This window comes from Dipodomys spectabilis, unplaced genomic scaffold (assembly GCF_019054845.1).
Source record: "Dipodomys spectabilis isolate Male_0828 unplaced genomic scaffold, ASM1905484v1 ptg000140l, whole genome shotgun sequence".
Lineage (NCBI taxonomy): Eukaryota > Metazoa > Chordata > Mammalia > Rodentia > Heteromyidae > Dipodomys > Dipodomys spectabilis.
Window position 1 is genome coordinate 24,213,219 of NW_024870817.1, and position 21,481 is coordinate 24,234,699.

At 36.0% G+C, this 21,481-nt stretch overlaps 2 protein-coding genes across 5 annotated transcripts in view; both read left to right on the top strand.

Annotated features, from left to right (window-relative positions):
• The first annotated feature begins 24 nt into the window (after nucleotides 1–24).
• Nucleotides 25–5,031, top strand: Shld3 (shieldin complex subunit 3). The gene is made up of 2 exons (XM_042690795.1): nucleotides 25–112; nucleotides 3,790–5,031. The coding sequence occupies exon 2, from the start codon at nucleotides 3,908–3,910 to the stop codon at nucleotides 4,658–4,660; it is 753 nt and encodes a 250-aa protein (XP_042546729.1). The 5' UTR covers nucleotides 25–112; nucleotides 3,790–3,907; the 3' UTR covers nucleotides 4,661–5,031.
• Trappc13 (trafficking protein particle complex subunit 13) overlaps nucleotides 29–21,481 on the top strand; it is a 30,480-nt gene continuing 9,027 nt past the window's right edge. For all 4 annotated transcript variants that reach the window (XM_042690790.1, XM_042690791.1, XM_042690792.1 and 1 more), the window contains exons 1-7: nucleotides 29–112; nucleotides 11,314–11,382; nucleotides 12,459–12,558; nucleotides 13,888–13,972; nucleotides 17,066–17,193; nucleotides 18,185–18,257; nucleotides 19,092–19,136. In XM_042690790.1, coding sequence (XP_042546724.1) covers nucleotides 67–112; nucleotides 11,314–11,382; nucleotides 12,459–12,558; nucleotides 13,888–13,972; nucleotides 17,066–17,193; nucleotides 18,185–18,257; nucleotides 19,092–19,136 — 546 coding nt within the window. In that variant the 5' untranslated portion in view covers nucleotides 29–66. The remainder of the gene's footprint in view (nucleotides 113–11,313; nucleotides 11,383–12,458; nucleotides 12,559–13,887; nucleotides 13,973–17,065; nucleotides 17,194–18,184; nucleotides 18,258–19,091; nucleotides 19,137–21,481) is intronic.

Genomic DNA, 21,481 nt, shown 5'->3' on the forward strand with positions numbered 1-21,481 from the left:
GTTTTCTTCCGGGCCACGGTGGACCTCGTCAGCCCCCGTAGGCCGCCGGGCAAAGTGCCGGTCAACATGGAAGTGAATCCCCCCAAACAGGAGCACCTGCTGGCGCTGAAAGGTAAACTTGGGTGGTCGTGGGTCTCCTTACTGTTTTCTTTCCTTCTGAGACTCTCTTGCGTGGACTCGGCCTCTGGGGCGTAGGCCTCGTCCAGAAGTCCTGCCAGTGCTCGCCTCGGCCACCAACACGAGGAGTTTCACCCCGTTTCGGTTTCAGGCTTAGGAGCTGCCTTCCAGCCGGACTCCCGTGGCTCACGCCTCAACCCTAGATACTCAGCAATCTATGATCTCAGGCTTACAGTTGGGAGTCAATCTAGGTAGAAAGTACCACCAGACTCTGTCTACGGTTAACCACCTAAAAGCCAGAAGTGGAGCTGTGGCTCCCGTGTTAAACTGCTTAACCTTGACCAAAAAAGGCCAGGGACAACCTTCGGGCCCTGAGTTCGAGTCCCAGGACCCGCGCGTCCTCTCTTTCGCCCTCTCTCCCTCCATCCTCCCTCTCTCTTACATACACACACACACTCACGCACACACACGAAAAAGCTGTTTTCTAGAATGAAATATAAACCTGATAATAATCCATGGTTGTGGTCCACACTGCAGTCTGTAATCACTAGATGTTACTCTCGGAAACTGCCGCTCTGACCCTATTGGAGAGATAGATTTCTGAACCAGATTAAATTACAGCGGACATTTAATGGGAAGTTTTCTATCTCTGTGTGGCACGAACAGAGTCCCCAGACTTTTATCTGCAAAGTTGGTATTGCAGTTGGACGCTCCATTCATCAATGCCTTCTTGTATTGTGGTGGAGAAATGCTAGGTAGATACTTGAATTCATTTGAATTGCACTTAACTTTCTGATGGCATCCATATTCAGTCATACACTGATAGCTGGAGTGGACAAGATTGCCTCTTAATGTAGAATGTAAAAACTTTGCAATATTGATATAGCAACGGAACCTGTATGTTTAGCCTGAGCAGATGATGTAGACTAAAGTAGACTATAGATAAAAGAAACCTACTTTATATTCACTACCTTAGTCTCACATCAAGTATGTATAAAGGAGGTTGAAAGCAACTTTTCCAAGATCACATTCCTAGTAACATTTGAACACCATTTTATGGTGTTGTTTTGTCTGTCTCCTAATGAGTGAAATAGCATTTTCAGATTATTCATTACCTTACTGACTTCTTTGAATTTGGAGCAATTATATTAGTTGCTAGATGTGACTTTATACAAATTGAACACTATGATACTATTAGACACAAATTCTAGGTATATGAAGTCTAATTGCCATTGGAAATTTTTAGTTTTCTGTCGTTTCTGTTGTTTATTTTTCTGTTTCAAAAACGCAAGATAGCCGGGCACTTGTACCTCACGCTTGTAATCCTAACTATTCAGGAAGTTGAAATCTAAAGATAATGGTTCAAAGCCAGCCCTGCAGGAAAGTCCATGAGACTCTTACTTCCAGTAAACGACTAGAAAACCGGAAGTGGCTCTGTGGCTCAAGTGGTAGAACACTAGCCTTGAGCTGAATTGCTGAGTGACAGCGCCCAGGCCCAGAGTTCAAGCCCCATGACCGACAAAAACAACAAACCTCACAAAAAGCAAAAACAGAAAAATACAAGATATCAGTCTAGGAATGTGGCTTAGTGGTAGAGTACTTGCTTAGCATGCGTGAAGCCCTAGGCTCCGTTCTTCAGTACTACATAGACAGAAAAAGCTGCAATGACCTTGCATGCATGAGGCCCTGGGTTTGATTTCTCAGCACCACGTAAGCAGAAAAAGCCGGAAGTGGTACTTGGCTCAAGTGGTAGAGTACTAGCCTTGAGCTGAAGAGCTGAGGGACAGCACCCAGTCCCAGAGTTCAGGCCCCACAACCGATGACAAAAAATGAAAAAGCTGGAAGTGGTGCTGTGGCTCAAGTGGTAGAGTGCTAGCCTTGAGCAAAATTAGCTTAAGGACAATGCCCAGACCCTGAGTTCAAACCCCAGGACTGGCAAAACAAAAACCCCACAAGATACCTAGTAAAGAATATTTAAGGAGTAAAAGGACAAGTGCATTATGTCGATAGTTTTTCACCTTTGGTACTGTTCTTCCCCTGATGTTTTAGTTAATTCAGAGTTTTCACAAGTTCTAATTTTATTGGTGCCAAAAAATATATCAATTTAAATGGTCACTTGTTTGCTTTTCTTATATTAAAATGTAAACTGCTAAGATCGTATCTTGTTGCTCTTCAATAAAAAGAACATTATTTAAATGAAGCTCTCACAACTTCAGTTGACCCTGAGTACAATAATGAATAAATTCAGACAACAATGAAAGAATTTTCAATGTCCTACACAATTTAAGGAAAGAGAAAAAGTTATTCTTGGGAAAATAAGAGAACTATTATTCTTGGGAAAATATGTTATCACATATTTAAAAATATGCTACCACCTATTAAAACTATGGATGTTAAGCATTCATTTACAAATTTGAGAGTTACCAAACCTATTAGTAGACAGGATTATGTGAGTAGTTACTTCTTAACTCTTCAGAATCAGACTTGGGATCTCTTAAGACATAATGATAGGTGTATCTATCATTGATAATCCTCCAGCTGGGAGAACCCTCATTAATTAGTTCTCTAATAAGTTGGGGTAGGAAGGGATTCATCCTCTTACTTTTTTTTTACTTTTTTTTTCTATAGTAGATTAGGATATGAAAAGGCCTGCATTATGAGTCTTATAACTTAGTTAAGAAGCCCAACTTAATCACATCCTGGAGCAGAGGTGTGCTGAAACTTATTATCAGTGGCTTCAGTTGAAGACAACTGAGAACATCTGTGGGTGAAAAAATAAAGTCTAGTTCTTATTCTTCCTCCAAAGTGAAATTTTGGAGCCATGGTACTGAGGTCTTAATACAGTGAAAGTGCCCAGGTTATACAGAGAAGACTTTGACTTATAACCAGCCATATGCATTTTTTGGTATTTACATCTGAGAATGATGTATCATACCTAAATATCTATATTTGGTAGAATTCATAAAAATAAAGGCAACTCCTTTTCTCCCATATAGATTAAAAATTATACTGATTTCATTATATTCACTTCAGATATCTCAGATTTTTAAGTACTATATTATATGACTCCAGTATTTTAAGAATCACTAGAGTACTCTGTTTCTGTTACAGGTTTTCTTTTGTTTGTTGGTTTGTTTGTTTTCTCAGTCATGGGGCTTGAACTCAGGGCCTGGGCACAATCTCTGAGATTTTTCTCTCAAGGTCAGTGCTCTACTACTTTAAGCCACAGCACCACTTCCAGTTTTCCGTGGTTAATTGGAGGTAAGAGTCTCAAGGTCTTTCCTGCCCCAGATGGTTTGGAATGGTGATCCTTATATCTCAATCTTCTGAGTAGTAGCTAGGATTACAGGTGTGAGCCACCAGTGCCCAGCCTCTGCTAAATTTTTAAGACTAAGATAGCTTAATGTATTAATACTTTGAAGTGTTTTATTTCTATTGAGTTAGACATGTTAACAACTAAGATTTTGAGCTGGAAGTGATCTTAATAAGCATCTCCTATTCCGTTGAGAAAGGATTTTCACGGTTGTCCATTACATTCACATTTGCTGATGGTATTTGATTAAAATTATATATAGGGACTTTTTTGTTTGTTTTTGTTTTGTTTTTCTCCCTACCTGTTTGTATACAGGTTTTCTGTACTATATCTTATTTTTTGCAATACTTCTACTTTAGGTCCTGTTGCCTCTGATTTGACAAGCGATACAGTCTTGTAATAATAAATTGCATTCTAGCTCTGAGGAGTTCAGCTAAGAAATTTTCTCTTCATTAAGAGTTATTGAATTACTGCAAAATGACTACACAAGTAATATTGCATTATCGACCATATGAGTATGATTGCACACAACTGCCAAAGATTGCAGAAAAGGCAATTCAAGACTTTCCTATTCATCCATTATCAAGATTCATTCCTTGGTTTCCTCATGATGGATCCAAACTTCCACTCAAACCCAAAGGATTACCACCTATTATTTCTGGAGAAGCAGTTGAAGATATGAAACAGGACTTGACCATTTCAGAACATGGTGCAAAAACACAGAGTTATGATTGCACAGTAGATCTTTTGGAGTTTCAACCAGCCTTGAAAAGGCAGCACTTAATCCAGTCACACACATTGACTGAACAGACTAATTCAGGAAATCAGGATGAAAAATCAGAAAAAAGAAGACAACACAAGAAGAGATCTTGGAGTGTTTCAATTGCCAGAAATAATTGCACCAAAAAGATTTTTCCTCTGTCTAAAAAATTACAAGAATGCATAAAGGCACTAAATTTGCACTCATTATATAGAGCAAGATGGACAATAGAACATACTGTTTGCAGTAATCAGTCTCTGGAAAACATTTGGGTGAAACTCACTCGAATTATTAGACACAATGAACTTCCTTCCTGTAATGCTACAATTCAGAGACAGTTAGGCCAGATATGGGTATTCTGTGATATTCTTTACTGTGAATATGTGGGAAATCTTCTTAAAGTTAGATTAGCTCTTACTGGAAAAATTAATTTATTTGTGCATAAATATGGTGTTATTTTTAGTATGTAATGAATTCTATTGATTGCCAAAAATGGAATATTCTGAATGAACCAAGTATGGACTGAAATAGTGAGATAAATACATTTTACTTATTAAGATGTTTTCATGATTTTATAAAATTTAATGCTTCTATAATATAGCATATTCTTTACATTGTCAAGAAATAATTGTATAGTGACTTGTGTCTCAGAAATAATAAGTAAAAGGTGAATTCCTGGCTTGTCAAGTAAAAAAAAGTCTGGATTCTGTTTATTAACAGCATTCTTTTAAATGGAATTAGGATAAATTATTATTGATATGAATTTGGAGGTAAAATGTTCTATTCTTTTGTTCTGATACCTTTATAGTGATTGAAAGTAGATTTTAATGACTCTTTATGACTTACTTTTTCCTTACTCAAGTGTAATTTTTTTTAAAGTAAAAATAAAAGCAATTCTGTTGGAAGTACTGTTCAAGTGGCATGAATGTAATTCACAGAGAGAAACCAAACTCTTACAGATGTTTCCAATGATGTATAAATGCTAATATGTTGTTGTAAAACCAAGGAGCAAGTAGAATTTGTCTAAATTATGAAGTATCTCTAATGCTATAACTTGTTTTGAAGGAACGTATCATCTAGGGATAAGAGCCCAAGTTGTCTATTTAATACAAGTAATTCAATGCTTTTTCTTTCTTGATATTGGGATAAGACCAAGGGCTTCAAGCAAGTGTCCTACCACTGAACTGTGTTTCTCAATTCTAGTAATTTGGTCCTAAGACTGTTAATGCTGTTGTGTTACATAGCTGACTATTAGATCACTGCAAGTTTATTATAAGCAAAATGTTAATTAGGTTTATACATCACCTCATAAAAACACCCAAAGTGATTAAAAGGTTATAAGTTTTTGTAGAAACATATAAGAAAATACTCATTTTGTGCTAGATGCTAGGATATATTAAAGAAGACAAATGTGAACCCTTGGCTTACAGAACTTATATAGAGTGCTATTAAACTAGCTCCCTGAAAAAAAATAGTAAGATTAGATTCACTAGAAAAACACATATTTGCCTTGTAACTACAGTGTCTGACATAGAAGGAACTTAATACATAGTAAATGCTCCTTTTGGGGGAAGACTCTTCGTAGCCTGAGTTAGCTTATAATACATGGAGTCCAGGGCTGGGAAGTTGGCTCAGTGGTAGAGCGCTTGCCTTGCATGCCTGAGGCCCTGGGTTCAGTTCCTCAGCACCACATAAGCAAAAAAAGAAAAAAGCCGGAAGTGGCGCTGTGACTCAAGTGGTAGAGCACTAGCCTCGAGCTGAAGAGCTGAGGGACCGCGCCCAGGCCCAGAGTTCAGGCCCCACGACCGGACCCCTCCCCCCCCCCAAAAAAAAATACATGGAGTCCATTAACTAAAGAGACCATCTTTTCCTAAATAGGCTTCATTCTATCCAAATACTTCTTTAGTTCACTTTTTACTGTCTCAGATGAGACTGTTAATTAAAAAATATCTATGTGAATCAATGCTTCAAGATAAAAGAACAACAACACTGGAGCTGGGCACAATCACTTATGCTATGCAGGAGGCAGAAATTGATAGGGATGAAGTTCAAGGCTAACAACAGAAAAAAAAGTATTGAGGCCAAATCTCAGCCTATAAAACCTACTGACTGTGGTGGTAAATGTCTGTTATTAAGCTGCATAGGAAGTGTAAATTGGAGAATACCTATCCAGTCCATCCTACAAGATTCTACTCGAAAAATAATGAAAACTAAAATTGCTAGTGAGTGCCTTGCTAGCAAGCTCAAGGCCCTGAATTCATACCGCAGTACCACCAAAAATAAACTAATGCAGGGGAGGAGGAGTTTTTACTTTTTTGGGACTTAACATATCACATGGTTGTTAAGGTTTAAAAGTTAGGAAATCAGTTTGATTATATCTGATTTGATTTGATTAAGCTGCAAGTAAATACCAAAATGAAACCCCTTTGTACAATTAATGTATGAATTTTTTTTAGCTGGGAAATTAAAGATTGAGTTTAACTTTGTCATCTACCAGGTTAATAACCAGGCCTAAGAATGTAGAATCTCCTAAGATGGGAGACTTCCAAATTGTAAGGGTTTTTGTTTTGTTTTGATTCTTTAAAACATTTTAAAATTATTATTATAAAGGTGATATACAGAGGGGTTACAGTTAAGTCACGTAATGAGAACACATCTTTTTGGATATGTCATCCCTTCCCTCACTCCCAGTTTTTCTCCTCCCATCTCCACCCATAAGTTATATAACGCATTTTCAGCATAGTGTTTAGCAAGTACTACTGCTGCATTTGTTCACCCTTTGTTGATTTTTTTTCCTTTTTTGTTTTTGGTCAGTTGTGGGGCCTGAACTCTGGGTCTGGACACTGTCCCTGAGCCCTTCAGCTCAAGACCAGCACTCTACCACCTGAGCCACAGCGCCACTTCCAGCTTTTTCTATTTATGTGCTGTTGAGGAATCAAACCCAGGGCCTCATGCATGCTAGGCAAGCACTCTACCACTGAACTACCTTCCCAGACCCATTTTTGTTTTTAAACTTTTTTCCTGATCCTAGACAAATCTAATTTCACCTGCTAACTTATCAAATAATATAGAGATCATATTTTTTTGAAAATTTCCAAAACGCACGATTTACTTTAACTTAATCTGCACAAAATGCCAAAAAGTAATCCAGGAGTCACAAACTTGAGGGCTTTTGAGTATTAAATAAATAAAGCTGTAGAATGTGGTAAAACTGAGCCTGAGGAAGATTCTAATATATTTTAATATGTTAGCCAGCCAAAATGTAAAAGTTGTATTTGGCTTAGCTCACTAGTTTATGATGGAGATTTATAAGTGTTTTATAAGTGAGTGGATGCTTTATTAATTTTTTCTAATAATGTTTTTGGACATGGTACTATATAATGCATGCAATGAATATTTGACTTAAAAATCACGCCCATTTTCCTCATAGGAGGCTAGGCAGATGCTCTACAACTTTTAGCTACAGCTATCCCTTGACTGCCACTTTCTTCTTACATAGGTTGGATTATAACTGTGTAACAGCACACTGAGCTTGTTTGTTGAGAGGATATCTAATTAACTTTATGCCTATAATGGCCTCTAACTTTGACTCTCATGTTTTCCACCCTCTGGGATTGAAGGTGTGTGTCAATAGTAGTCCCCCAGTGGACTATAGTGCCCCTAGTTCTAGAGTAGATAATTTTTTTGACCATGAACCTGCTTTAATATTCAAGACTAGATTGAAAATTACTATTTAATAATCAGTATAAAAGTTGCTTCTCTACAATTAATTGAGGTCAGTTAACTCGTTGTAAGACAGGTAACACTCAATTTTATGTGTGTTTGATACTAGCATGTTGTAGATTGTCTTCTAGACAACTTCAGGGAAACCCTAGTTAATTTGAAGTTGGAGGAGTGAGCCGGATGTGAGTGCTCCAGTTCGTAATACCAGTATTTGGAAAGCAGAGGCAAGAAGAATTGAAGGACAGTCTGGACTTCATAAAGATTTCTAGACCAGCCTGGGTTATGAAGCAAGACTGTTTCAAAAAGTAAAAAGTTAATGTGTAAGGAACTGTATAGTTATATGTCACTAATTCTGCTTTCATAGTTTGTGGTTTAAGATTTGCAGTATGGTTGGGCGCTGGTGGTTCACACCTGTAATCCTAGCTACTTAGAAGGCCGAGATTGGGAGGAGAGTAGTTCAAGGCCAGTCAGTCAGGAAATTTCAAGAGAACCCTTCGCAACCAACAGCTGGACACAGTGACATGTACCTGTTATTCCAAAATAGGTATATAAAGGTCTGTTTGGGAGCCCTGGCAGGAAGCGAGGCCCTATTATAAAATAATCATTGTAAAAAGGGGCTAGAGAAGTGGTTCAATAAGTAAGGATTTCTCTTTTAACTTTTACTTGTTTTTGTTAAGTTTTATTTTTGAGATGGGAATCTCTCACTAAGTTGTTCCAGATAGACTTGAACTCAAACCCTCCCACCTCATACTTTCTGAGAAGCTGGGATTACAGGCATGTGTCTATATACTCAGAAAGATTTTCAATATATTTAAGAGGATAGTTCTTTTTAGTGACTCTTCTCACTCTATCTCATCCCTTACTAAAATATTAGAAAAAAGAAAAAAACTAAGCTCTGTAGATGTTTTGGTTATTTTTGTTTGCATGAACACAACAGTTTTTTGTTTTCTTTTTGTTTTATTTGTTTTTTTGTGGAGGTCCTGAGGCTTGAACCCAGGGCCTAGATACTGTCCCTTAGCATTTTTGCACCTACCACTTGAACCACGGGTTCACTTCCAGCTTTTTTTGGTGGTTAATTGGAAATAAGAGTCTCATGGACTTTCCTGCCTGGGCTGGCTTTGAACCATGATCTTCAGATCTGTCTTCTTAGTAGTTGGTATTGCAGTCATGAACTACTGCCACCCTGGCCCACTTGTGGTTTTTGTTTTTGTTTTGAGTGTTTCAGGATTCCCTTGAGAATATATTGATTCATTGAAAATTCTGTTTCAAATAAGTAGAAAGTGAAGGCCAGAAATCTTTTCCAATCACTTCAGCCCATGTCACTGGTCTCTACTGGGTATTACTTTGTTTGAGATAGTCTTACTTGAAATTCTATGAGAAATATGTGGTAAGACAGCATTCCAGATTTATGACACCAGGCTTAGGATTATTATTTTAAAGAGTAAAATTACCCAGGTTCAAATCTGGATTCTACCACTTATCTACTATATAATTCTTCATGTACAAATTACCCTCCTGTCTGTATAACATAACACTTTCAGTCAGCATACATTTGTTAAGTTTTAACAAATTTATTATTTAGCATAATGCTTAGCACAAGTAAATACTCAGCAAATGTTAGCTATACAAAGTGACTTCAAAAATCAGCTACCTAATATATATGAGGTTGTTTAATGGATACATAAAATTTTTTTTTTTTTTTTTTTTTTTTTGGGGGGGGTCCGGTCGTGGGGCCTGAACTCTGGGTCTGGGCGCTGTCCCTCAGCTCTTCAGCTCAAGGCTAGCGCTCTACCACTTGAGCCACAGCGCCACTTCCGGCTTTTTTCTTTTTGCTTATGTGGTGCTGAGGAATCGAACCCAGGGCCTCAAGCGTGCAAGGCAAGCGCTCCACCACTGAGCCACCTTCCCAGCCCTGGATACATAAAATTTGTGTCTTCAAAATAACAGTTTCTTGGGGATTTTGGTGCTGCTATTTTCATTCAGCAAAGATCCATTAAAGTATACTGTGTTCTAGAACCCATCCCAAATATAGACATTGCAGGTTACAAAACTGAAAATGATACATAGAGCCTGAAAAGTAGTATTCTAAACAAGCAAAAAATAAAGATGGACAATGATAGTAGATGCCTGTAATCCAAGCCACTCAGTAGGCTGATATAGAGGATTGAGGTTTGAAGCCAAAGGTTCAAAGCAAGGAAGCCACATGAATGCAAAGCCTTGAGTTTAAACCCCAGAACTGACAGAAAAAAAAAAAAACAAGGGGGAATGTAGTTTATGATAAATACAAGGTACTGAAAGAGAAAAAACATGGCTAAATTTGTTAAATTTTAATATCAAATAAACTGTTCATACTTCTTTTTTTAAAAATTTCTTAAATTTTTATTAAATTTATTTAATAAATTATTGGCTTTGTTTTTCCCAGTTAAGCTAGCCAATTATATTACTTTATAATTTTTTTTCCTTTTCATTGACATTTTGTGTAGCCTGAACTTTTCATTGCTAAGGGTAACACTCTACCATTTGAACCATAGCTCCATTTCGGACGTGTGTGTGTGTGTGTGTGTGTGTGTGTGTGTGTGTGTGTGTGTGTGTGTGTGTGTGTGTGTGTGTGTGTGTGTGTGTGTGTGACGTGTGTGTGTGTGTGTGACGTGTGTGTGGTGTGTGTGTGTGTGGTTTATTGGAGATAAGAGTCTCACGGACTTTCCTGCCTGGGTTGGCTTCAAACTGTAATCCTCAGATCTCAGCCTCCTGAGTAACTATGATTACAGGTGCGAACCACCAGCTCCCAGACCTAATTTTTTTGTAAGTTCTTTTTTATAAGAATTATCTACTGTAGTTATAAGCTATTATGTTAATAAGCCAGTTTGTCGCTTATGGACTGAAATATATTTTATATGTCTTTTCCTATTAATTTCTTGGCTTATTTTCTTCATTTGTTCTTCCAGATAAACTTCGGATACTTTCTGTCATAATCTAAAAGCCTAATTTGTGGTTGAAACTATATAAACCTACAGATTAGCTGACATTTTCCTGATTTTTATAGTTTATGTTACGTAAGAGCACATTTATTAACTGGTGACTAACCAACATACCTTAAAATTTAAAACTTTTTTCCAATTTTGTTTTTAGTGTCTATTTTGTTTGATGTAATTTGTATAATGTAGAAATTGCAAATTAAAGCAATTTTTTCTCAAAGATTTTTATTATATATTAACGAATCATTAATCCTTGTTATTATATATTGTGTATTAATTATTAAGATATTCTCAGGAAATACATTTAAGTTGCATTTCATATTAGTATGATGATGATTAATATAGTTGATGAATACCAAACACTAGGCTTGAGATGATTAAACATAAAGAAATATTAATAATTTGCTTACTTTCTTAATTTTCAGTGATGCGGTTGACTAAGCCTACTTTATTCACCAACATTCCAGTTACATGTGAAGAGAAAGACTTGCCTGGTATGTATGGGGGTGTTGTGCTTACTCTGTTAGCACCCAGGGAAAAGTTGAAATGTGAGTTGGCTACATTATTGTGGAATAAGCTCAGGCTTGCCAGTCTTGGGCAGACTTCGGAATTCCTTGTTGCTGGTATTTCTACTTGGGATGGCCATCTGAGTTATAGCCCTCATTTATAATCTAATGTCAGGATAATGTTGAAATCCATGTTAACAAGAAGTTTTTAGTTGTCATCAAATGATCCATCAGTGTATATATTAGTACTCTTTTCATATAAAATTATTTTCATCTTTATGGTACATTAGATGACCTGCATTTTCTTTTGTTTCTGAAATGTTTTTTCTTTCTAAGATCAGTTTGTTGGTGGTGGTTTTTCTCTTTCTTTCCTCTCTCCCTCTCTCCCTCCCTCCCTTCCTTCTTTCCCTTCCTTCCTTCCCTCCCTCCCTCCCTCTCTCTCTCTCTCTCTCTCTCTCTTGTCCTTCCTTCCTTCCTTCCTTCTTTCTTTCTTTCTTCCTTTCTTTCTTTTTTTCTTTCTTTCTTTCTTTCGAATCTCACCATTTACCCCAGGCAACTTTGAACTCTTAGTCTTTCTGCCTTGGCCTTCTGAGTACTGGGATTACAGGCATGTGACACTTTGTCTGGCCAGAACTCTTTTTGCATGCTTTTTAAAAAAATCAAAGATAAGAAATGGCATTACACATTGTGTATGTGTATTTAATTGCAATGCTGTACCTTGCAAGTAAAACCTTTATGTTGATTTAGAAAGATTAAAAATTAGATTTGCTGGGCGTTGGTGGCTTACACCTGCAATCCTACCTACTCAAGAGGCTAAGATCTGAAGATTGTGGTTTGAAGCCAACCGTGGCAAGAAAGTCTGTGAGACCCTTACTACAACTAACCACCCAAAAGATGAAATTGGAGTTGTGGCTGAAGTGATAGAGCTCTAGTCTAGAGCAAAAAAATTCAGGGACAGTGCCTAGGCTCTGAATTCAAGCCCCTACACACCACCCCTAACTATAAGTGAGTAAACTTTATTAGGAAGTTAAATGTTAGAATTTTATGTTTTTCCCTTGCTACAGGAGATCTCTTTAACCAACTGATGAGAGATGATCCTTCAACTGTAAATGGTGCAGAAACTTTAATGTTAGGAGAAATGTTGACTTTACCTCAAAATTTTGGGTAAGAATGATTCATTTCACATAAAGCTATTATAAATTCATGCTTTCAAAAAAACTAGTAAAGAATGGAAAAATGGTCATAATGCATTTAAGTGGTAAAATAAATAAGAATCAGGTGATTCTAGTTTTGTTTATTTATACAAGTGACATACAACAAATAAAATAACACTGGTTTGTTGAATAATAGTGTTGTAACTTTTCTTCTGCTGAGGCTAGAACCCAGGGCCTTAAGCATTCTAGCCATAGCACTATATCCATAACCCCTAGATCTTTTTTTTCTTTTAAATTAATTTTTTATTGAGATTGATTACATAAATTTCAGAAATTGCACAGTATTGTGAGATAGTGATACTTAAAGTCACAAACACTTTTTAACCATCACAAGGCAAACTGTCATTATCATGGTCTATAATGTTAGTGATTTCTATGAGCTTTGACAATACAACTATTTTTTCCACAGTGGGTGATATGTACATTTCTTTCCTTTTGCTTAGTGTAAACTGTTCCCTCTTTCCCTCTCAACACACACACACACACACACACACACACACACACACAAAACAACCATGATTCTTTTATTTGAATTAAGTTGTTCTAAATGTCTTTTTTTATTAGTAAATTTTTTATTTGGCCTCACAGTCCTCTCCCAACAGAAATCAGACTTGACAGCTAATTAAAAACTCTGATTTTTTAAATTTCTTCTTTTGTTTTTAGCATTTGTTTTCTTCTAACTCATTAATGAGATAGAAACCCTGGTTCCATTCTTTTTGTGCAAACTGAGAACATTTATAACTAAAAGTAACTTTTTGAATTTTTTAATGTTTACAGATTGCAGTAATTGACTAGTTAGTATCTTAAAACCTTGAAAATACATTCATGTAAAATATATAAGACTAAATAAAGTCACTAAACATTTTATTAGAAAAAATTAGAAAAATAAATTGGTAAAAATACTCCAAGATGCATTAACTTCGGTTTTCTAGATTCAGAGGATAAATTATTTCAAAAAAGAAAGTTGACATTTTCTAGCTATTCAGATACAAATCTGAAGACTCAACATGGCTCTGATTGTAGTGAATATTATTTCTAGGGATGCTGGCAATTTGTGCAGCAGTTGAGAGCCAAGGTATATATTGGGTGGTTTTATTTAGAAATGCTCTGAATAATAAGTGAACAATATAAATGAAGGAATATTAAAGTATTCTTTCCTTTCCCTGTCTCTAGACTTTAATAAATTTTTTTCCATTTGACATTCTTAGTAGTACTCAAACAGAATATTTCTGATAAAACCTGAATGAATTTCTGCTTAAGATTTTATTTTATTTTGTAGGAATATATTTTTGGGAGAAACCTTTTCCAGTTACATCAGTGTTCATAATGATAGCAATCAAGTTGTCAAAGATATATTGGTAAAAGTAAGTGACATTCTTGTTTGAAAAATATTATTTTAAAAAAGAAACATGTTCTAAAATGTATTGTTATTTTTGAAGCTTCATTGAAATTCATGCTTTATACTGGAATTTTTTTCCCTTTCTGATCCTGGGGCTTTAACCATGGACCTGGGTTCTGTCCCTGAGCTTCTTTTGCTCAAGGCTAGTGCTCTTTTTCTGAGATTAATTGGTGATAAGAGTCTCACAGACTGGTAGATGAGGCTGGCTTCAAACAACAATCCTAAAATATCAGAATCCTGAGTAGCTGTATTACAGTTGTGAACCACTTGGCTTGATACTAGAATTCTTAATTCCGATTAACAAGCATTCCTAAAGGTACAAAATATTATAATAAGGGAAACATTTTTCCTTATCTTCAAAACATGGTAGCTTGGATGACAAAATATTCACCAGTACCAGGCACAATTCTAGATATATTTTTTCTCTACTCTTTGACATGAACTACCTAACTATACTAAGAGCATGATAGCTTTAAAGATATCTTTAGTTTTTACCACATTTTATTAGTTTTGCTTTCCTGTTTCTGCTGATTAGTTCTCTCCCCAATACTAATATATAGCTGAAAGTCTTCCCTGCAATTGAAGTTTCATTTTCCTCCTCCCAAAACCTGTTTACTTGTCTGTTTTCCTCTGAAGACATTTACTAGCTTTTAATAAGGTACTTATTTGTATATTGTTACTTGTCTTCCTTCCCTCCTCTCCAGAGACTATAAATTCCACAGGGACAGGCAAGGATCACAACAGTACACTTTATTCTCCTATTATCTCCCACTTGTACAACAGATCCTGGCATATAGAATAGGTAATTAGGGAATAAATGCTTCATACAATATAACTTATAATAGCCTAAAGGAAAAAGACACATAATACATAATACACATTGTAGTTAAGAGGAAAGTTAACAGTTACAAGAGAATTTGTTAGATAGAAATCAATTGAGTTTAAATACTTTTTTCCTCTTACTTTCAAAATAAATAATTCATTTTAAACATCAGCTTATACAACTTCTTATGTGGCTTTGGAATTTTTGTTTTCTATGCCTTTTATTCATTATTCTATAAAATGAAGCCAATACACTACCCACTTTCACACTGTCATGTAAACTAGGTTCCAGTGGCTCAAGCCTGTAATCCTAGCTAGACTGAGATCCACAGTTTCTTTCTTTTTTTGGGGGGGGAGGGGGGGGGCCCGGTCGTGGGGCCTGAACTCTGGGCCTGGTCGCTGACCCTCAGCTCTTCAGCTCAAGGCTAGTGCTCTACCACTTGAGCCACAGCGCCACTTCCAGCTTTTTTCTTTTTGCTTATGTGGTGCTGAGGAATTGAACCCAGGTGCTGAGGAATCGAACCCAGGGCCTCATGCATGCAAGGCAAGCGCTCTACCACTGAGCCACCTTCCCAGCCCCGAGACCCACAGTTTCTGTATCCATAGATATTTCTGATAGGGGAGACAGATAAAAGCAGGTAAAGAAATCATAAATGAGGAAATTATAGATTGTAATAGATGTTTCCAAGGAAGTAAAAGGTGAATGCTATAGACAGTAACTGACATTAAGGGAGGCCACTATTCATGACAGAGTAATGTATGTTCAGAGGGTTATAAAAAGGATGAATATAATAGAGAGTGGGGGGCAGTGTCATTTTAGAGAAGGTACTATTATCTTAATGCCTGTAATGTCATTCTCTAGTTCTGTCAGTGAACTGGTCTCTAACATGTGATGATATTTCTAAATAATTGCTGATCTTTTAGTGTCATGTATGTACATACGAATATCTACCTATATTTTTTTCAAAAAACATCTGTATATAAGTTTAAAAAGCCACATGTGCATACTGATACTTAGTTTCTAATATGACAGGAAAGGTTTAGTTGTAGCTTTTCTCTCTTTTTTTTTTGGTAGATCATGGGGCTTGAACTGAGGGCCTGACTGGCGTCCCTGAGCTCTTTTGCGTAAGGCTAGTGCTCTACCATTTTGAGCCCCAGCACTACTTCTGTTTTTGAAAGTGCTTAATTGGAGATGAGAATCTCACTGACTTTCCTACCCGGGAGGCAGCCTTCTAAATTATAGATGCCACTGGCATACAGGTTTTCTTTTTCTTTTTAAAAAAATTATATTTTTATCATCTTTAAGCAGTAAAGTACTAGGGAGTTACTACACATAAAACAGTCTCAGAATTGTTAATCTATATCCTTGTGAAAATAAACATACTAGCTAAGTACAACATTTTGTATCATTATTTTTGTGTGCAGATTTAGACTATAATCAAGATCCCCCTTCTGGGGGAGTAATGGGAAGGGATGGGAAGGGGAAACAAAGAGGAGGCAACAATGCTTGATAAGAATTGTACTTGATATCTTGCCCATGTAATTGTAACCCCTCTGTACGGTATCTTCACAATAAAAAAAAAAAGATCCCTCTTCTGTGGTGGTGGTGGTTGTTCCTCTTCTTGTTCCCTCTCCCTCCTCTGTCTCTCTTTTTGGTAGCACTGGGATTAGCCTTGGGACTTCTGCTTTAATAGGCAATGGTTATACCATTTGAGGCACACCTCCAGCCTTTATTGCTTATTTTTCTGAAAAGTATCTAGCACTTTTTACCCACGGCAGCCTTAGATCATGTTTCTATCAATACTTCCCATGTGGCTAGGAGTAGAGACATGTACCACAGGGCTGGCTTTTTTTGCTTGAGTTAGCTTTGAATGGTGTTCTTATTTTTGCCTCCTAGGTAGCTGGAATTACAAAAGTGAAGCATCTTGCCCAGCATGTTTTATTTATTTTGGGGATTGGTGTATATATGTGTGTATCCTTGCCAAGGTTCTAAGCACAGAAAGGTTTACACAGAGAAGTATTGTTCTCCTTTCATCTTTTATTTCTTGTATATATTAGTTGTAGAAAACAATAGGTCTTATATAACATTTTCATATGTGCATATAGCATTCTTCTTATTTTTCCTGCCCAGCTGCCCAAATAGTCCAACTATGTCTCCTGTTCTTTTTACCAGTACCGTATTCATGTTGTAGAGAATAGTCATATACGGCTTACTTTTTTTTACCTTTCTTTCAAGGCTGATCTTCAGACAAGCTCTCAGCGTTTAAATCTTTCAGCCTCTAATGCTGCAGTGGCTGAACTTAAACCCGATTGTTGTATTGATGATGTTATTCACCATGAAGTAAAAGAAATTGGAACACACATGTAAGCATTAATTTTACTACCTCTCAAAAACTTTTAAAAAACTCTTTAAAATTTTTGCTATGTATTATGCCAATTAATTTAGTTCAGAAGGAATTTACTGTTACATATTTACATGTTTAACAGACACAAACTTTAATGAAAACACTTATTTTGTAGGGAAAAGTCTAATTCATTATTATTTAATCCTCAATATTATTTTATCCCAATTTGTAATCTATTTTTAGTTACTTTAATTTTTTAAAATTCATTCTATTTAAATGTTCATTTTTTCCATTACATTTATGTTGAAACGACCATTCTTCTAAAATCCTTGTATGTTCTAGTTAACATGAACTCACTTTTCTACATTCAATTATATGGCTATTTCAAGATTTATTTTGGAATGTAGTTTACCTTTGAAGGGAAAAAGCATACTCTTTTATTTTATTTTTTTTTAATTTTTGCTGGTTTTGGTGCTTGAACTCAGGGCTCAAGCACTGTTCCTGAGCCTCTTTTTGTTCAAGACTAATGCTCTACCACTTGAGCCACAGTGCCATTTCTGGTTTCTTTGAGATAAGAGTCTCATGAGGACTTTTGTCCTTGGGCTGGCTTCAAACCATGATCTCGGATCTCAGCATCCTGAGTAGCTAGCCACTGGTACCCAGCTTAAGATAGCTTTTTTTCATGTTTATATTCAAATCTATATTCAAATCTGTTTATACTCAAATATTGAATCATTTGGCTACAGTTGCGTATTATTGATATTTTTAAGTAGATCTGAAGTGTTTTAGATTTACTCTTAAGAAATGAAAATGAGAAGCCGGGTGCCGGTGGCTCATGCCTGTAATTCCTAGCTACTCAGGAGGCTGAGATCTGAGGATCTCGGTTCAAAGCCAGCCTGGGAAGCAAAGTCTGTGAGCCTCTTATCTCCAATAAACCACTATAAAACCAGAAAAAAAAAGAAATGAAAGCAAAAATATTTCCCAGTCACTAAGGTATCTTTCTATTTCAGCTTGGTGTGTGCCGTGAGTTATACAACTCAGGGTGGAGAAAAAATGTACTTTAGAAAATTCTTCAAATTTCAGGTATTGGATATGACAATGATAATTTTTTGATACCTTCTGTTTTCCTGGATATGTAGTTGTTTCTGTTGATCTGCTCAGAAAACAAACTCCATATCGATCAAATAACTCACTACTTGTTCTATTACTAGCAGGCAAAAGTCAGACTAAAAGAAGAGCAGAGAAATTATCATTGCCAGTGTAATGTTTTTGTAAAGAAAGATTTTTTATTTAAAAATAAGACCTGAATGATGGAAGGAGTGATATAGATCAAGTTGTATTGTACTTGTAAGTTGACAGGTTGAATTGAAATGCCTTTGTACAACTACTCAAAACAGTATTTTTTTTTTTTTTTGGTCAGTTGTGTGGCTTGAACTCAGGGCCAGGGCACTGTCCCTGAGTTTTTGCTTAAGGCTAGCACTCTACCACCTTGAGCCACAGCTCCACTTCCAGTGTTTGAGTGGTTAACTGGAGATAAGAGTCTCATGGGAACTTTTCTGTTCTGGCTGGCTTTGATCCTCCAATCTCATCTTCCAGAGTAGCTAGGATTACAGGTGTGAGCCATAGGCTCCCGGCTAATCTTTTTTTTTTAAGAGTATTTGTCTCATTATTTGGAAAATACACCAAAATCTGGAAAAGGGATAAAATGAGGGCAAATTCCAGCTGAGTGTAAATAGTACTATATTTCTAAAGAAATGTTTAGTGCGAAATTTTTTGCAAGAATATTGGATATCTATTAAAAGTCTTTTAACAATTAAAATTAGACAATGACCTTGACAAATTTAATCCATGTTCTTTAAACTTAATAAAATAATCCAATGACAAGAATGTCCTAATTAATATACTTTGTTTAACCAGGTTCTGAAGCCATTGGATGTGAAAACCAAATTTTACAATGCAGAGGTAAGTATTAGGTATTTACCAGGACTTTGCATTAAACTGCAAACCTGAGGTATTAACATTTCTTATAAAATTGAAGTAATTGCTGATATGACTGAATTACCAAAAATGAATTTTAATTAAAAATGAATGATTTCATTGTAGGTCTTTTTTAATCTGTTATTTTCAACCTACACATAATCAGTGTGTCTTGATTTCTATTCTCCCTACTACTTTTGTAAGGCCTTCACCTTTCTTACTAAATGATAGCCTTATAATTCCATTTGATGAGGGTGTTATTGCTTAAAAATATAAATATTCAACAGACTGGATATTATAAAAATTGAACTAGTAAGATCTGTAGTTCATATTCATATAAAAAAAAGAGTGACAGGTAAAACTCAGTGTATTAAGGCTTTTCCAGAAAAGTCTTGTACCAGCCAGAATTAGGAGTTAACGTTTCTATGTCTGACAAATGGCTTGAAAGTTCCTTGGGAAAATTGTTTGACAAAAATAGAGAAAAATGTAACTTAAAGAATAGGAGATAGCCTAGCTTCTAATCTAATAAAAGAGATAAAATGATTTTTTCCCTTTAGCACTCATGAGGCTATGGGCTATAGCAAGATCCTGTCTCAAAAATAAATAAATAAATAACCTTACATTTAAAAAGACAGATCTCTTCACAGCCCTTTTATTCCTCAGAATTATTTTTTCTATCACAGTGATAAATTACTCTATACCCAGATGATCACAATTTATAATCATACTAATTTATGTGTATTTTTCCAAATATTTTTACCATCAGCATTCAATATAAAGTTTGTATTCCCACTTGAATTACTTAGCTGTTAGTGTTAAGGAACTTGATCAGTAGCGAGGATGTATTGGAATCAAAGGAAAATATAGGTAACAAAAACTGTCTAAGAGAGTAAATACCAAATCTAAATGATATAACAACATGTGCTACAAGATTTTGGGATGAGAACATGTATACTCTAAAAGCTTTATGGAAGAGAAGGGGAACTGGAGTAGAGTCTGGAAGGAAAAGATGTTGGGAAGAGATAAACATATTCCAAGTCAAGTTACCAATATAAATATGTAGCTGGGCGCCGGTGGCTCACGCCTATAATCCTAGCTACTCAGGAGGCTGAGATCTGAGGATTGGGGTTCAAAGCCAGCCTGGGCAGGAAAGTCCGTGAAACTCTTATCTCCAATAAACCACCAGAAAACCGGAAGTGGCGCTGTAGCTTATTAAGTGGTAGAGCACTAGCCTTGAGCTGAAGAGCTGAAGGACAGCACTCAGGCCCAGAGTTCAAACCCCATGATCGACAAAAAAAAAAAAGTATATAGACTATTAAGTCCATAGTGAAGAATATACATACATATGAGGGTACAGCCTCATCTACATTGCTAAATGCTTAAAGAGTTTCCATTTGGGGGTTAAGTTGTGATACTATATACTCTATTTTTTTGTTGTTAATAACAACAAAATAATTATATTTATTAATTACAATATAGCTGTTCAGTTTAGTAGATTTAAATAGTCTGTTACTTCTGGGAAAGGTTTCATTCATAATACTTGGCTTCCAGAGGGAGCCATGTTAAAAACATGGGAGTATGGCTAGATGTTGGTGGCTTACTCCTATAATCCTAGCTTCTCAGGAAGCTGAGATCTTGAAGATCATGGTTCTAAGCCAGCCCAGGAAAAGTCCATGAGACTCATCTACAATTAAGCACCAAAAAAAGCCGAATTTGGAGCTGTGCTCAAGTAGTAGAATGCTGGCCTTAAGCACAAAAGCTCAGGGACAGCGCCCAGGCACTGACACACACACACAAAAAAAATGTAGGATTACATTAAGGTATTTGTTGAGTAGTTTTATTTGGAGTGATTTGCAAATAGTTATTCCATATGTACTACACAAGTAGCATAATCCCTATTAGGGAAAAAAATCCACATTTCCATCATTTCAAGTAATGGATTCTTTTCATCTACATTCCTTCAGTTTCTATGAATTTGTATAATCTGTTTTGGTAATCATAGTGACACTTTTGTTTACTTCTATTTTCAGTTAACCTTATATATAAAATATAATATTTAAATTTTGCTAACAAACTGCACCTAAAATATGTGTAGTAAAATTTTGAACTTTTGTGTGTGTGAACTAGGGATTGAACTCAAGGTCTTACACTTGTAGGCAATGCTCTACCACTTAAGCCATATTCCAGTCCAAAATTATGAATGTTTGAAAAACACATCTTTCTAAATTACCTAGTTAGAACAAATAGCATGAAAGGTCTCTAAGATTTATGATATCACCTGTTAGGCAAACAAACACTGTTCAGTAGCATGGGATATATTCTATATTGCA

Bases quoted from the DNA above. Each gene is read 5' to 3' on its own strand.
- Shld3 (XM_042690795.1), top strand. From the start codon at position 3,908: ATGACTACACAAGTAATATTGCATTATCGACCATATGAGTATGATTGC.